Here is a 16,592-nt window from a genome sequence, read left to right as displayed (position 1 = left end):
AGCCTCGTAAAACGTTCAACGTATGATAACAAAAAGCGACCGAACCTACTTCACCAAACATGTAAATCCTTCTATCGACTTAAATGTGTGCGAATAAAAACTGAAATTGTATTTTGTTATTTCATTTTCTTTTTGCATTATTTGTAACAATTTTCAATTTAAATTTATCTCAATTTCGTCGTGCACGGTTGTTGCACATAATTCAAGCAGAACCCCCGGTTTCCGACGTCGTTTGGCGCTTCGATGTTGTCCGTATGAAAAATTAATCTAAATGGTTTCACTGTACCTGAGAAATAGTTATACATAATGCACGTTCTATGTCAACGTGAAATGCCACGTTTCAAAGTTTACAGCACAGCTGTGCTTGCAATTTTAACTAACTATGAAGCCTCTTTAAAGTAACAAAGAGAATGCAAGACCTTCAAGTCACCGATTTAACTAAAACTTTCTACGCTGATAGATTTCTATACCATCTTTATGAAAATATACCATTATAGGTCCAGACATTTAATATTTTACTAGTAATTCACATTTAAAAATATTTCAATACTGTTGAGAATTTTGTCTATAAATTGAATCGGTAATCAATATTATTTCTTTTTTAATTTTACTAATAATATTAAAATATGTTCAATAAAAGAAAAGTGTAAGTAATAAAAAAAGCATATAGAATGAATTTTTAATTGAAATACATCAAAATATGCACGTACCATTTATTTGTTGAAATTAATTAGACTGTGCATGAAAATATCTATAAATGTTGAATGAATTTTGATCTAAATATATTTCTCTACATAAATATGTTTTTATTTGCAGTAGATTTTTAAATCTTGCGCTCTCCTTGCAAGTTTGCTCGTTAGGTTAATTTCTACTGCAATTTTAAAATACGCCCATTCTCAAACAAAGAACAAAACAAAAGATAAATCATGAGAGAATATAAGAAATATTGTATAGATAATTGGGACTCTGGGTTGTCAACAGTGTGTGTGTGTGGTTTGGAAGGCATGAAAGGCAGATTGTTTTCGAATTTTGAACAGAAAAGACTGTGGTAACCAAAGAGAAGAGTGTTTAACATTTGAGAACGTTTAAGTAGCTAAGTTAGTTTAATATCAGAAGATTGTGAACTTTAGTTCTATTATACAGGATGTTCGGCCACTCCTGAGAAAAAATTTTAATGGGAGATTCTAAAGGCCAAAATAAGACGAAAATTAAGAATATCAATTTCTTGATTGAGGCTTCGTTAAAAAGTTATTAAAACATTAAATTAAAAAATTTCAAATCGTTCTGAAAAAATTATTGTTGGTTGCAGGGGTCATTTACAATAATTTTTGGTGAATAAACATACCACCGAAATCATACCCAATTTTGAGAAAAAAATTCACTACCGAAAATCTAATGTGAGGCCAGAAATGCTTCCCTGAAAGGGTATAGCCGAATAAGGGGGTCAAATGTGCCCTTGAACCAAAGACATACGATGGATCCATCGATAGAGCATCAGAAAAAAACATTCTGTGCCAAATTTCAACCCTCTATCTTGTTCGGAAGGGTAGTTATAGAGAAAATTCGGATTAACGAATTTGTGCCTATATCCCCTATTTAATCGGGTACGAAAATTATGAAAAAAATCTGGTGCATTGTGGTTATCGAGATACGTGTTTGAGAATTTTTTCCGATTTTTCGATTCGAAATCCTAGGCATGAAAAATTAAAAACGCAAAAAAAAGCAGAAAACTACCGATTTCGTATCGAAGCTTTCGAGACAATAGATTTATATAATTACTGTAAATGCATATTGCCATTGTTTATGTCCCTGAATTTTTTCAGATTTTTTGGCAGGGTGCGCCGTAGTAGCAAAAATCAAAAACCGATTTTTTGGGCGTTTTTCGCGTGAAAAAGTAACTTATACTTTGAATTTTTGTATTCCCTTTAATGGATAACTATATTCTATGGTTTTAAACAATTCTATGCGAATCTTTAAAATATCATAACTTCTGAACGGATTGGACGATTTTAATGTTTAAAAAGGCAAATGACGTGTATTTTAGTGTAGAATATGTAGGAATTCTAAAAATATTCGGAAAGTTGATCCTTAACTCCGTAAAGTGAGAAAAACCCCATAAAAATGGTCCAATTTTCAAACAGCCATAACTCTTACAATAGTGAATATACATATATGAATAAAACTTTTTTCTGAGATAGAGCTCATGGGCACCTACAAATAAGTGTTAGACAATATTTCTGTACAACGTCAAACAAATGTATTAAAATTGAGAAACGAATTTTTAAGAAAAATCGTCAGGGGGTGGTAGCTGCTGAAATTTCTCGGCGAAAAAAAAAATTTCAAATAGTTCTCAAAAAATTATTTCTAGGTTCTGGGGTCAAATACAACCATTTTTAGTGAATACACATACTCCCGAAATCCTACGCACTTTCGAGAAAAAAATTCAGGAAGGTGGGCAAATTTTTCGACAAAATTAAAAAATTAGAAAATATACTGTGCGGCCAGAAACGTTCCTCCGAAAATGAGTATGCTTAAAAAATCGTAACTTCTGAATGGATTGAAAGATTTTAATGATTCAAAATGCAAATAATGCGTATTAATGGAGCTCTAGAGCCCCAGAAAAATCGGCCGAAAAAATACATTGGATGTAAGATCTACTCGTATATCTCGTCTGTGATGAGAACTACTATCGCGTGCGCGCAGCTGTTCGCAAATTGCCGTTCCACGGGCAAAACTTTAAAGGTTAATAACTTTTTAACGAAGTCTCAATCAACAAATTGATATTCTTGATTTTTGTCTTATTTTGCCCTCTAAAATCTCCCATTAAAATTTTTCCCAGGGGTGGCCGATCACCCTGTATATTGTATTTTTATTTGTTTCATCTGAGAGAACTAATAAACCATCAACAAAAAATACTTACTAACGACAGAAGACGCATTCAACATTTGATTCTCCGCGTTGAACGTACCACCACAAATTCGATCAACACACGTCATCATGGCGGTCGGTATTCTGCCCAGATTCGATGCACAAGGGATCGTTAACCAATCGGTCTGACAAGCAGCTCCTGTCATCGATGCGATTTGAGTTCCTTGCGTGTTCCCCGTTAACGTAAACGCATTATTACGTGTCATTTGCGCTGCTGGAGTTGCACCGCTTAACAAAGCTCCTTGACCTTTTTATTGAACGTCAAAAACTCATTATAAATATTAATGTGCAATTTAAAGATTATAAAAATCGTATCTAGGGTTTGATCAGTATGTTCCTGACCATATGCGCAATTCTGTATCGTTAATTTAAAATATTCCCACTTAGTTTATCTTCAGAATTAATTATTATTTTCGTTCTTACCATCGACCGGGCACGCCGTGTATTGAATGCCGCAAAAGTTTCTTTCCATTCTTATACAAATACTATAATCCTGATTAGATAACTGTAATCCGGTGTTAGGATCATAATTGAATGATTTTATTTGTCCGGATATGCCTGTAAAATATTGCAAACAGCCTTCCTCGGCTCTGTACAAAGTATTGCAACGGATCTGAGACACTCGAACTTTCCATGATCGAGCAAAAGAACTTCCACTCGTCACAAACGTTAACGTCACAGGATTCGTTTGTCCGAGACCAGCATCGACATAGACTGTACAATAATCACATTTACCACACGAACAAAATATTGTAAAGTTTCTTATAATCAAATGACTACATACTATGATTTCCGCTATTACTACCGCATATAGTGGGGACCGGGTTGCCCCCAGAAACGATAAATTGATCATAGATACATTGGTGATTAGTCGTTTCCGGTCCTCTGATATTAAGTTCCACGAAATCCAGCCTGAAAAATAGACAAATATTAATTAATTTTATCGAACAAAGGAGCAACGGGAATGAAACAGTAGCTCACCTAAATTGACATACATCTGGATGCGATTTAACAACCGTCAACTGACAAGATTCCGTACCGTCGAATGTCGATGGATAATTCGGATTAACGAAGTAAGTATTATTATTAGTAGTCGTTTCGCCGCAAGACATAGTTACTGATACAACGAAATAATTATTAATAATTTACTTTCAAAGCCACTAAGCCACTCTACTTTAAGCCGAATTTATACTTCTTTACTTTGGATGATCATCCACAGTGAAGATAAAAGATAATTTCGACGGTTGTGCGGATGATATTTATCCATAGCAAACGCGAGATGCTTATTAGTTTTCGAAATGTTGACGAATAAAGTAGTGAGTGTTGGAATTGAGTTAATAAATTTAGCCTTGCAAACGAGTGTCGCAAAATATTAGAGAAAATAAAAAACGTCGACTTCATTAACAAAAAGTAAATAATAAATTTACCAATACAACAAACTCCGTAACCGTTTGCACAAATCCCACTAGAGATACCTCCGCGTTCCACGCACTCTGATGTCGTCATACAAGTACCATTCTCGCCGGTTAATCCGAAGCAAATATTATTGTCAAACTTCACCACGGTGAACAAAGGAAAAACTATAAGCAACAAGTACGCGAAATTATGCAACTTATTTACATGCTGTTAAAAAAAAAGAAGGTTTACACTTACGTCGCTTTTCTCTGCTAACGTAAGTTGATGTGTCATTTTGGATGTTGATCGATTGTAATTTACTCTTTGAGGGATCTCGCGATAACAACTCATTCGCGTGAATGTTATTTGTTCGCCAAAAGTGTGTAAATCTCCTCAGAGCATTCCACGCGTCAACATCGACATACGTAACAAGGATACATAGTAGAAGTGTAATCGAATAATAGCTACGCATGGTCATACGTAATCTTATCAATGTCGTATACCAAAATCCCGTTAAAGATGACACGGCGATTCAGTGTTTTCGATGAATTTCAAAGTTTTAGTGGGAGATGCCTCCGCTTGTATCAAAACCACGGAATCACACAACGATTGAACTACGACTGACAAAAAAGAAAAGTGCAAACAATAATATACCTGAGATGTTTACACGGTCTGCATATCACGCGGTAAATTAAGGGTTGTGGCAGGATTATTTTAGCCAACCATTCGTTTGTAAACAGACAGAGTGAAAGTCGAGAAATTTTATTAACGACAAACTCGTAACACTCAACCATTGTGTTCATCGTTCGTATCGAGACAACAATTATACTGTCACAGTTGTAATTATGACACGGTAAGTGAAAGAATCCTCTTAGCTAGGGCAAGCAGTTTCAGAAACAAGAGCCCCACATTCTCGGTTCAGTCGCTACTTTCATTGGATGGCATTGCACATTGAACTCAGTTCATTAGGAACTATTAGAATTTGGAAAAAAAGTGAGTAATTAGGGCAATAAACATTCTCCGTAGAGTCAAATATTCATTTTAAAAGAAACTTAACTAAATCTAAGAATTATTAATACAGGGTGTTTGGACACCTCTGGAAAAAATTTTAATGGAAGATTCTGGAGGCCAAAGTAAGACAACAATCAAGCATACCAACAGGTTGATGCGGGCTTCGTTAAAAAGTTATTAACATTTAAAGTTCCGCACTGTACAGAATTTTTTTCTCGAAAATGCGCAGGATTTCGGGAGTATGTCTACTCACAAAAAATGATTGTCATTGACACCTGCAACCGAAAATAATTTTTCCAAAACGATTTGAAATTTTTTTTTTCGCCGAAAAATTTGCCCACCTTCCTGAATTTTTTTCTCGAAAGTGCGCAGGATTTCGGGAGTATGTCTATTCACAAAAAATGATTGTAATTAACACCTGCAACCGAAAATAATTTTTCCAAAACGATTTGAAATTTTTTTTTCGCCGAGAAATTTCAGCAGTTACCACCCCCTGTCGATTTTTCTTAAAAATTCGTTTCTCATTTTTAATACATTTGTTTGACGTTGTACGGAAATATTGTCTAATACTTTTTTGTAGGTACCCATGAGCTCTATTTCAGAAAAAAGTTTCATTTAAATATATACACTATTGTAAGAGTTATGGATGTTTGAAAATTGGACCATTTTTATGGGGTTTTTCTCACTTTGCGGGGTCAAGGAACAACTTTCCGAATATTTTTAGAATTCCTACATATTCTACACTAAAATACACGTTATTTGCCTTTTTAAACATTAAAATCGTCCAATCCGTTCAAAAGTTATGATATTTTAAAGATTCGCATGAAATTTCGGGGAAGCATTTCTGGCCTCACATTAGATTTTCGGTAGTGAATTTTTTTCTCAAAATTGGGTATGATTTCAGTGGTATGTCTATTCACCAAAAATTATTGTAAATGACCCCTGCAACCAACAATAATTTTTTCAGAACGATTTGAAATTTTTTAATTTAATGTTTTAATAACTTTTTAACGAAGCCTCAGTCTAGAAATTGATATTCTTATTTTGCCTTCTAGAATCTCCCATTAAAATTTTTCCCAGGGGTGGCCGATCACCCTGTATACTTTTTACATCACGTTTACCATATGTCTGTTCATACAATAAATATGGATCTTTAAAAATTATTTTATTTTTTGTTATTTTATTACATTGTTGTTATTTTGGTTTTCCTAAATCGATTATTGAATCTTTATCTCCCAATTAATTCGAATAATCGACAAAGTGAAAATTGCGAAGTGACGGTACATTAAAATTCAGTAATCAATATTGTAATTAATAACACCTTTGTAAACGATGTTTTTTCTCTTTCTACTAGTATAACAAATGGCGAAACATGCTCTTAAATGGAAAATAAATCTCAACGGATACGCAAGATACTCCGGCTGATACACGGGAAAGTGAATTCTCTAAACTGTTTACTAAACGTTTTTCACCATGGTCTGTAGGTTCCAAGATACGCACGACATATGGGGCAGTAATGGCTGATATTTTTGCACGAATTCATACAATATGGTAACATGCAACACGGCCAACATCTGTAAAAAATATATTACTTTTGTATATGTGTTTTACGGTTTTATCAAATATTTAAAAATCTTTGTACCCGCATAAAAAGAATGTAAACGCAGCGACATGAGTAATTACAGATTGCCGGACTTCTATAGTCGTGATAACAATTGTTGTGCATCGCGGGCATATCGCGGTCGTGGGTCTTGGCGGCCACAATCCATTCGTGTTTTCTATAAAGGAAACCATTATAAATCTAAAAAATAAATCTAATATAGTATTTTCCAATAACAGCGATAGAACTTTCAATTCTCATAGCCGCTATATTTGTTATTCACTTCCTTAAATTACGCGACATTTGTAGTGTTTTACAAGTCATTATGGAGAAATACACAGTTGCTCAGCATATTGAAATTATTACAATGAATCTTTGCTTAATTCAAACAACGTTTCATGCACTTCGTTCGATTCATAGTTAACAAAATCGATTTTTCTTGGGGTCATGTTAAGTCTTTTATATGGTCCAATAAACCATAAACTATTGACGATCTCAAAGCAAATATCATTCGTGTTATTGTTGAGATACAGCCTGATTAATGTACCAGAGTTATACAAAATTGGATTTATCATATTCGCTCCATCAAACGCAATCGTGTTGGTCATTTAAATGATATTGCACTTCATGTATAAGGTCATCGAATGTACGTAAAAATAAAACAATAACTACCAAATTATCTTTTATAGTTTTCATTTTATTTAAATTCAAAGTTCCGTTGCTCTTATTGGAAAATCCGTTTTGATGTATGTAAAACACATTCTGCAAATGCAATCTATTACGCGAGACTGAAAGCAATTGTTCCATGGAATAAGATGCGAGACAAATTCCTTGAGCTTGAGCGTAACTAGGTGGTGGTATCGGAGCTACGAAAGACGAATTATTTGTCGATCGAAATGGCCTCCAATTGCGCGTTGTTGTTGCACGACTGCCACATATCGAGGAATATGTAGGTGGTGCGTCTCTTATGCAAGGACGCGTATTTGGCTACCGCGTGAATCAATCTTTATTATCTTACAATTTACGCTATGAAAAAAAATACTAATTATATTATACGAAGTTCAATACTTCATTATTTACAGGAAACATGCACCGTAAACGATTAGTTAATCTCCATCGCCGATGATGCGTTCCATGCGTAGATACATTATCTTCCGATATTTCTCTATTTGACGATGCTAAATCCAACGAGCTCGAATGATTACCTTTATCGAATGTACAATTTAAATTATACAAGTGTTTGGTACATACAGGGTGTTCGGCCACCCCTAGGAAAAATTTACATGAGCGATTCTAGAGGCTAAAATAAGACGAAAATCAAGAATACCAATTAGTTGACGAAGGCTTCGTTACAAAGTTATTAACGCTTAAAGTTCCGTCTGTAGAATGGCAATCCGCGTACAGCTGCGTTCGTGCGGAAGGTTGCGGCATTTTAACATAAAAATGTAAAAAGGAATTTAATAAGTATTCGCTGATTGTTTATACCACTGTATTTGTTATATGTTACTTAATACATAACTGAATGAAATATGTCTAAAATGTGTCGCGTGAACTGTTATTTTTAAATTAAAGTGTATTTGAAAAATTAATATCATTTCTATTCGTAAATAACTCGGAACAATCGTGGTACACGTACACCTAGACACTCACGAATAACATAATCGCGGTGCGTGTTCATTTAATTGCATAGTCGTTAGTGCCTGAAAGGATTATTTGTGGACACTTGCGGACACTGTGGACAATCGTGGGGCGTGTATGATCGCGTGTGGGTGATTTTTGTTCACAATACTGTGTATTGTAACTGGCATTCACCCTTTCTCTGTGAAAATCTCGTCGGGCGAGTTTTGATATGCCCTTCCGGATTTTCATAAGACAGGTTGAATCTTATTCAGCGTAAGGTGTTCGCATTTCCATAACTGGACAAAAATCTAAGGCTGTCGATAACGTCGGTAAGTAGAATTTTTCATGCTGCGTGAGAACCACTAGCACTGGCCTGCCGCAACCTTCCGCGCGAACGCAGCTGTACGCGGATTGCCATTCTACAGGCGGAACTTTAAACGTTAATAACTTTGTAACGAAGCCTCCGTCAACTAATTGGTATTCTTGATTTTCGTCTTATTTTGGCCTCTAGAATCGCTCATGTAAATTTTTCCCAGAGGTGGCCGAACACCCTGTATACAATCATGGACATAATTTAATGGACATAACTATTTTTGGAAAATCCTCTGTTACATTATAATAATGTATCATCCTTCCACGAGAAGAAGGCACAGCGTGTTTACATCCCCACTTTTGCTGCAATCCGCTGATTGGCTGTCACCGATCTTCGTCACCGCTTTCGACCAATAACTGTGAGTTAGCGGGCTACAACAGGAGTGGGGATGGAAACACGCTGTGCCTTCTTCTCGTGGAAGATTGGTACATACACCTCCTATTTTAATAATTATTTTTTTATAAATATTTATAGTGTACGCATAAATTTCACCATCTATAACTTCATACTATTGCGATGAAATAAAAAAAAAATAAATATATTATTTGTTACAATTGAGTTTCTCATATATTCGACGAAATTATACTTTGCTAATTTACATATTCAATAAAGTTTGGATTACGATAATTGTCGTCGATAAATTAAATTAATTTTTTTATTCATTACACCTGTCCACTTAATTTTGTCTATGTCTGTATTTCAAAGAAAAAAATTTAATTTATATAAAATATACCATTTCTATCGATCGCGTCTGTCAATATGCTGAGTGCATCGGGTGAAGAACTCCCATAATCAATGGCCACAGTTAAAACTTCGTTTTTCGGTTCAGATTTGCATGAAGAAAACGAGGTAGGTATTTGCATACTATTTCGCGGAGTCCTGGATATCGAATGTATTAACGACGGATGCACCGGTGTTGCTTGTGTTGTAACTTCGCGGCTAAATGTGACCGATGTCTTGAATAGCAATAAAATCTTGTTTTTCTTTTTGCAAATTTATTTAATAATTAATATATATATGCGTGTCTTTTAAAGCGATCAGTTCTTGGTGCAAAAAAAAGTCGAAATGTCCTTTACTATTTTCCAAGCTGAAGTTCCGTTTTTTAAATATATACAAGTAATTAAAATTAGTTCAATTTTATAATTTACATCACTTCAGTGTTAATTCGGTTGTATTTCATATTCATTAAGTGCCTGATGACTCATGGACGGGAGTGTATACATATACTATACAGGATGTTCGACCACCCCTGGGAAAAATTTTAATGGGAGATTTTAGAGACCAAAATAAGACGAAAATCAAGAATACTAATTTGTTGATGAAATCTTCGTTAAAAAGTTATTAACGTTTAAAGTTCCGCCCGTACTGAATTTTCTTCTAAAAAGAGGGTAGGATTTTGTGGGTAGATCTATTCACCAAAAATTATTGTAATTGACCCCCGCAACCGAAAATAATTTTTCTATAAAGATTTGAAATTTTTTAATTTTGTCGAAAAATTTCACACATTTTCGAATTTTTTTCTTGTAAGTGGATAGGATTTCGAGGGTATGTCTAATAACCAGAAATGATTGTAATTGACTCCTGCAATCGAAAATAATTTTTCCAGAACGATTTGAAATTCTTTTTTTTTTGCCGAAAAATTTCAGCAGCTACCCGCTGTCGATTTTTCTTAAAAATTCGTTTTTCATTTTTAATTTTGTTTAATGCTCTACAGAAACGTTATTTAATACGTTTTTGTAGGTACCCATGGGCTGTGCTTCAGAACAAAATTTCAATGAGATACCTTTACTATTGTAGGAGTTATGGCCGTTTGAAAATTGGACCAATTTTAGGAGGTTTTTCTCACTTTACGGGGTCAAGGAACAACTTTTTCAATATTGTTAGAATTTCTACAAATTCTCCACAAAAATACGCGTTGTTTGTATTTTGAAAAATTAAAATCCTCCAATCCGTTTAGGAGTTATGACATTTTAAATATTCGCATGAAAGCATTTCTGGCTTCACATTAGATTATCGATAAAGAATTTTTTTCTCGCAAGTGCATAGGATTTTGGGGTATGTCCATTCACCAAAAATGCTTGTGATTGACCCCTGTAATTAAATATAATTTTTTTAGTATGATTTAAAATTTTTTAATTTCGTCTAAAAATTTCAGTACCTACTCGAATTTTTTTCTCGAAAGTGGGTAAGATTTTAGGGGTATGTGTATCCACCAAAAATGATTGTAATTAAGCCCCGCAACCAAAAATAATTTTTTCAGAATGATTTGAAATTTTTTAATTTCATTTTTTAATAACTTTTTAATGAAACCTCAGTCAAGAAATTGATATTCTTGATTTTCGTCTTATTTTGGCCCCTAGAATCTCCCATTAAAATTTTTCCCAGTGGTGGCCGGACACTCTGTATACATACAGGTATACATACAATTTCAAATTGTTCTGGAAAAATTATTTTCGGTTGTGGAGATCAATTACAATCATTTTTGGTGAATACACATACCTCCGAAATCCTATCCACTTTCGAGAAAAAAATTCGGGTAAATGCTGAAATTTTTCGGCGAAAAAAAAAAAATGTTCAAATCATTCTAAAAAAATTATTTTCGGTTGCGGGGGTCAATTACAATCATTTTTTATCATTACGCATATTCTCGAAATCCTACGCACTTTCGAGAAAAAAATTCCTTACCGAAAATCTAATAAGGTGCCTAAATTTTTCGACGAAAAAAAAAAATTTCAAATCGTTCTGAAGAAATTATTTTGGGTTGCGAAGGTCAATTACAATCATTTTTGGTGAATAGATATACCCCCGAACTCTTGCGCATTTTCAAGAAAAAAATTCAGTACGGCCAGAACTTTAAACGTTAACAACTTTTTAACGAAGCCTCCATCAACAAATTGATGTTCTTTATTTTCGTCTTATTTTGGCCTCTAGAATCCCCCATTGGGTGGCCGAACACCCTGTATATGTATATACAGCGATCAGTTTCTCGTAAAAAAAAAAGTCGAAATGTCCTTTACTATTTTGCAAACTGAAGCTCCGTTTTTTAAATATATATAAGCAATTAAAGTTAGTTCAATTTTGGAATTTACATCGCTTCAGTATTAATTCGGTTGTATTTCATATTCATTAAGTATCTGATGACTCATGAACGGGAGTGTATATGTATATGTATATTTATATGTATATATACACACATATGTACGAAATACCTTGTTTCGAAGAAGCGTACAAGGAAACGATTTCATATTCTCGCTAGATTCTATCGCATCGTTCGTTGTTTTATAATCAAAACGCGTTGGCAATGACGTTGTATCAATAAATTGTTTACCCAAAGACGATTGCGTTACTGAAAGCTTAATTAACGTTAAAGGGGTCTGTGTACCAATCGTTGATAATTTTTCTATTCCCCCCACGCTATCCCGAAGTACCAATAATAATGGATACTGATCCAAAGAATTTTCTGAAAAGTAATTAATATAAAAGAATCTAGTTTTATTAATTTCACAATTTTTAAAACTACTTAATAATTACCTAACGTAGTCGATTTTATTTCTTCTAATTCTTCTACATTGTCTACGTCTTGTGTACTGTGGTTAGAAGAACCGTTTGTTCTTTCATTTGAATGCATAGTTAACAATAAATAATACAGCAAACTGTATTATGTGAACAAAAATTAATGACTCGTTAACGTAACAATCAATGCCATAATTTATTACCGTGACTGACTGACTGAAAACACAATTAATAATTTTCAACGAATAACGGGTTTCATTCGGCATGAAAATAGGTTAGAAAGGACTTGTGTATGGGAATACCTACATATATCCATGCGACTTCGCAAAACCAAAACATTTTTCACTCGTGTTCTAATCTATTTTGTTCTTCAATGTACCATTGATAACGACAAAATGAATGTTGTGTAAAAAGTTCATATCAATACTTTTCCCACGTCGAACCGTGTAGACAATAATTCAAACCGAGCGCTCCTCGAAACTCGCGAAGATGGCACTCTGTATTGGAGAATTCGTACCTATAATGCACACCAAACAAGTGGAATAAACAATTTCATATTGCGAGCCGTGCAAAAAAAGAATGAAAGTACGATTATCTAATGTCGAATTGGTCGGACGAGACACTTGTAATTTCAATTTGATCGTGATTACTTTGTAGCGGTGTTGTCGAGTAAAGAACTCGAAGTTTCGTGATCGCGAGTAATCGCAGCGGCTATCAAAAAATAGTGGCGCTGCGTTGAGCGTGCGCTGACGCCATAGTGTGTGCGAGAGGCGAGAACAGCCGAAATGGAGGAGAGTCAAACATCGGAAAGTGTCGCCGTGCTACCGGACATGTCCGAACCGTTGACGAGCGAAACCGAGGAGGCGTCCTCCCTAACGACCGAGCACGAGGCGCATCCCGTCGCCGTGACGGCGAGCGTCACTTCGGTACCGGGTGTTCCTGGTGTTCCAGGAGTTGGTGTACCGGTTTCTTTGCCTGTTGGTTCCATCATCGGTGTAGCGAACTCGACCAATGGTACGACCTTCAACGTCATCACCTCGGACCAGTTACAAGTACGTTAAAACGAAGAACTTTTTATCGTAACTTTCCCTCCTTTAATACCATTCCGAAAAGAACGGTTATAAAATTCAATGATTTCTCGCTAAACGGTTGCTAAAAGACGAGGTGGGGTTTCACTCTTAGTGTACCCTGCAATCGTAGTGTAAGTGTATGGCATTATTCTCTAACTGCGCCTGTCCATGCACTATGATGTAAAGGCACGTGTTTCTTTTAAGATTATGAATTTACATAGTAATAAAAATGTATTGGTGATACCTACTCGATTTTACTACTAGGTGTTTGTGTTATTAGTGTTCAATGATTATTTTATAAATAAATGTATAAGAAAAAAAATAAGTTTCGTCCTTATATATTAGGTACAAAAATGAATTTTTTCTATATTAATAATTATGTAGAAAACTAAATATTAATGAGATGTATCATTTCTTGATTTCAGTTACCTGGTTCTGGGCAGTTTAAGCAGATGCTATGTGTAGATAATGGTTTTATTTGTGAACCTCATCATGACAAGGATACAGATCCTTTACGTTGGAATGGAGAACTAAAAGCAACACATATAGTAATACAAAATAGTACAGAGGAACATGAATCTGAACAAATACATGTTTCTAATGCTAGTACACAACAAATATGCAGTTGGTCAGAATCTGCTAATTTAGCAGTATTGCCTGTTAGATGCAAAAATACAAATGCAGAATTACATAAAAGTAGATTTGGATCTGGAGCCAGAGGAAGGTGCATAAAACTTGGACAAGATTGGTATACACCAAGTGAATTTGAAGCACTTTGCGGTAGAGCATCTAGCAAAGATTGGAAACGCAGTATTCGATTTGGTGGTAGAAGTTTACAAACATTGATCGATGAGCAAATTTTAAAACCACACGCTACCTCTTGTACTTGTGCAGCATGTTGCGACGACGACAGTGCAGTTAGTATACTAAATAGCATTGTAATTAACATGGGTATGCAGGATATTCGGGAGTCCCTAGAATGTTCGGAAAAAATTATTATAAATGTTTAAAATTGTAAAAGGTGGAGTGAAAGTAATATATCAAGGAAATAACAAGTATAAAATCTTTTATTTCAAACTTCCGTGAATCCCCCGAACTATCTCTCGAATGTGTTCGGGATCCCGTCTCGTCCCGAGCATCGAGATTTTGCATACCCCTGGTATATAATTAATTTTGTTTTGATAAATTATGCTAAAATTGTTATGTTTCAGACGGGTCCTGTCCGACTTTTTACACCATATAAACGTAGGAAACGAGCTAGAGATGCGTCTGATGGAGATACACCATCGCGTAAACATAAAAGCGATAATTCACGAGATGGCAGTAATAATGATGAAAGCGACGGTGAAATCGTTGTACCTGATAAAGAAGTATGGCCACAGTTCGTTTCAGCAGATGGTTTAGTTGTACAACAATCACAAGAGCAGGATGGTGTTGTACAAACTGTACATCAAACTGAAAATGGGCAAAGCGAAGATATATTTAAAAGACTTACCGAAATGTCTAATGAAATATTAAAATTAGTTCATGAGTTTAAACGAACTTTAAAAGAAGCTAAGGAAATGAATAGACGACAAAGACGAGAGCAAGCGTTGGTAGCTCAATTAGGAGGTAGGGGAGATGTTATTGAAACTGTTGGATTGCAACCAGCATCGGATACACATAACAAAAAGGTAACATACAAGAAAAGTAATTTTTATACTCATCTAATTGAAATTACTGAATTATTTCTCTTGTAGTGTGCTAATTGTAATAGAGAAGCATTTGCAGAATGTTCTTTATGTAGACGCACACCCTATTGTTCTACATTTTGTCAACGAAAAGATTGGGCAAGTCATCAAGTAGAATGTGTAAGAGGTGCTGCTGAAACAGTAATGCTTATAGTAGAAAGTAGTAGTGGAGATACTAGTACTCTTGCAACGACTACTGGGGACCAATAGCTAGTGTTCCTCACACCCATTCACCAAAGGAATATGGAAACTGAACAAATTAATTTGGAAACTTCAAAATTAAAAGCAGAGACGAAGACTTAACAAATTTATTTGATGATTGAAAAATCAAAAAGTTCTGTATATATGCTAGTAAATATTTTGTATGTACATAAGTTAAATTGTAATCACATTGATACATATATTTACGCAAAAGTTGAAATTTCTATAAAGATCAAGACTAGAAATCATACAGAACATTAATGAAAAATTAAATATATACCAAATAAAAATGCGTGGAAGTATGCTTTATAAACACATGTGTGCATGTATACACATATATACCTATTTCACACTTTTTACATCCCTAAAATATATGTGTGTATACATATGTTTGTGTATTACACATAATAAATATATAGTTCTATGAATAATCTTTTTGTTTAATAAAAATCTAAATCGACCAAAGGAGGTAAATACGCTTCTGCGAAGAAGTTATTTATGTACAATATCATCTCTCATATTTTCCGTTTATAAATATTATTTTGTAATGCTACTTTTATTAATAAGGTTTTTAAGAAGCTAATGCTTTACTATTAATTTTTAGTACAAATATTAAGTGAATGTTAAGAGCATTATTAAATACTTTGATTTATATTTTACGTATGCGCTAAATCTTGTAAGAGTTTTTTCTACGTATTTGCAGTTTTAAATCACGGTCACAGAAGGAACATAATCACATTTTACTATATTTTCTTAGTACAACAGTATCATATTTCCTTACTGTGAATATTAGTAAGAATATTAATTTGTAGCTTTGTGTACGTGGTATACAAATCATTAAAACAATAACATTAAAATCTTTACAATCATGAATAAATGAACGTAATATGTAATCGAAGATGTATTATTTATTTTTGAATATGTTTTTTCAAGTGGAACTCGTAGAAAACATTTTTTTCTCGATTATTACAAAATATACTACGCAACAGCACCAGTATTTCGTCGTAAATCATAGAAATTCTTTTGCTTTTGTATGTTCAAAGCCAAAAAGAAAAATAAACTAATATTCTTTTTAATTCATTTTAATAGTAACTACGCATATATCTTAATTTATTAATAAAATTAATAGTCAACAACACATTTCAATTTCC

General features: G+C 34.1%; 4 protein-coding genes across 5 annotated transcripts; 1 reads left to right on the top strand and 3 right to left on the bottom strand.

The window, feature by feature from the left end:
- Window positions 1-48: 48 nt before the first annotated feature.
- On the bottom strand, window positions 49-4,795 carry LOC143344966 (uncharacterized). The gene is made up of 7 exons (XM_076771620.1): window positions 4,582-4,795; window positions 4,356-4,508; window positions 3,910-4,045; window positions 3,713-3,840; window positions 3,352-3,642; window positions 2,921-3,175; window positions 49-286 (listed from the first exon to the last, which is right to left on the bottom strand). Exons 1-7 carry the CDS (start codon window positions 4,793-4,795, stop codon window positions 165-167), a joined length of 1,299 nt encoding a protein of 432 aa, XP_076627735.1. The 3' UTR covers window positions 49-164.
- A 2,003-nt stretch (window positions 4,796-6,798) lies between these two features.
- LOC143344548 (lipopolysaccharide-induced tumor necrosis factor-alpha factor homolog) lies at window positions 6,799-7,825 on the bottom strand. Its single transcript, XM_076770693.1, has 3 exons — window positions 7,717-7,825; window positions 6,977-7,112; window positions 6,799-6,908 (listed from the first exon to the last, which is right to left on the bottom strand). The coding sequence occupies exons 1-3, from the start codon at window positions 7,739-7,741 to the stop codon at window positions 6,803-6,805; spliced, it is 267 nt and encodes an 88-aa protein (XP_076626808.1). The 5' UTR covers window positions 7,742-7,825; the 3' UTR covers window positions 6,799-6,802.
- A 159-nt stretch (window positions 7,826-7,984) lies between these two features.
- LOC143344547 (uncharacterized) lies at window positions 7,985-13,146 on the bottom strand. The gene is made up of 6 exons (XM_076770691.1): window positions 13,030-13,146; window positions 12,747-12,957; window positions 12,459-12,656; window positions 12,137-12,387; window positions 9,661-9,883; window positions 7,985-8,139 (listed from the first exon to the last, which is right to left on the bottom strand). The coding sequence occupies exons 3-6, from the start codon at window positions 12,553-12,555 to the stop codon at window positions 7,985-7,987; spliced, it is 726 nt and encodes a 241-aa protein (XP_076626806.1). The 5' UTR covers window positions 12,556-12,656; window positions 12,747-12,957; window positions 13,030-13,146.
- On the top strand, window positions 13,077-16,339 carry Deaf1 (deformed epidermal autoregulatory factor 1). Of its 2 annotated transcripts, none has more exons than XM_076770690.1 (4): window positions 13,077-13,492; window positions 13,936-14,427; window positions 14,722-15,183; window positions 15,281-16,339. In XM_076770690.1, exons 1-4 carry the CDS (start codon window positions 13,226-13,228, stop codon window positions 15,353-15,355), a joined length of 1,296 nt encoding a protein of 431 aa, XP_076626805.1. In that variant the 5' UTR covers window positions 13,077-13,225; the 3' UTR covers window positions 15,356-16,339. The 2 variants fall into 2 exon arrangements, with proteins under 2 accessions (XP_076626805.1, XP_076626804.1); XM_076770689.1 differs by having other exon boundaries at window positions 15,250-16,339.
- The last annotated feature ends 253 nt before the right edge of the window (window positions 16,340-16,592 follow it).

The sequence above is a fragment of the Colletes latitarsis genome, chromosome 8 (assembly GCF_051014445.1).
Source record: "Colletes latitarsis isolate SP2378_abdomen chromosome 8, iyColLati1, whole genome shotgun sequence".
Lineage (NCBI taxonomy): Eukaryota > Metazoa > Arthropoda > Insecta > Hymenoptera > Colletidae > Colletes > Colletes latitarsis.
The sequence above is the reverse complement of the archived record's forward strand: the minus strand, read 5'-3'. Positions and strand labels throughout refer to the sequence as shown.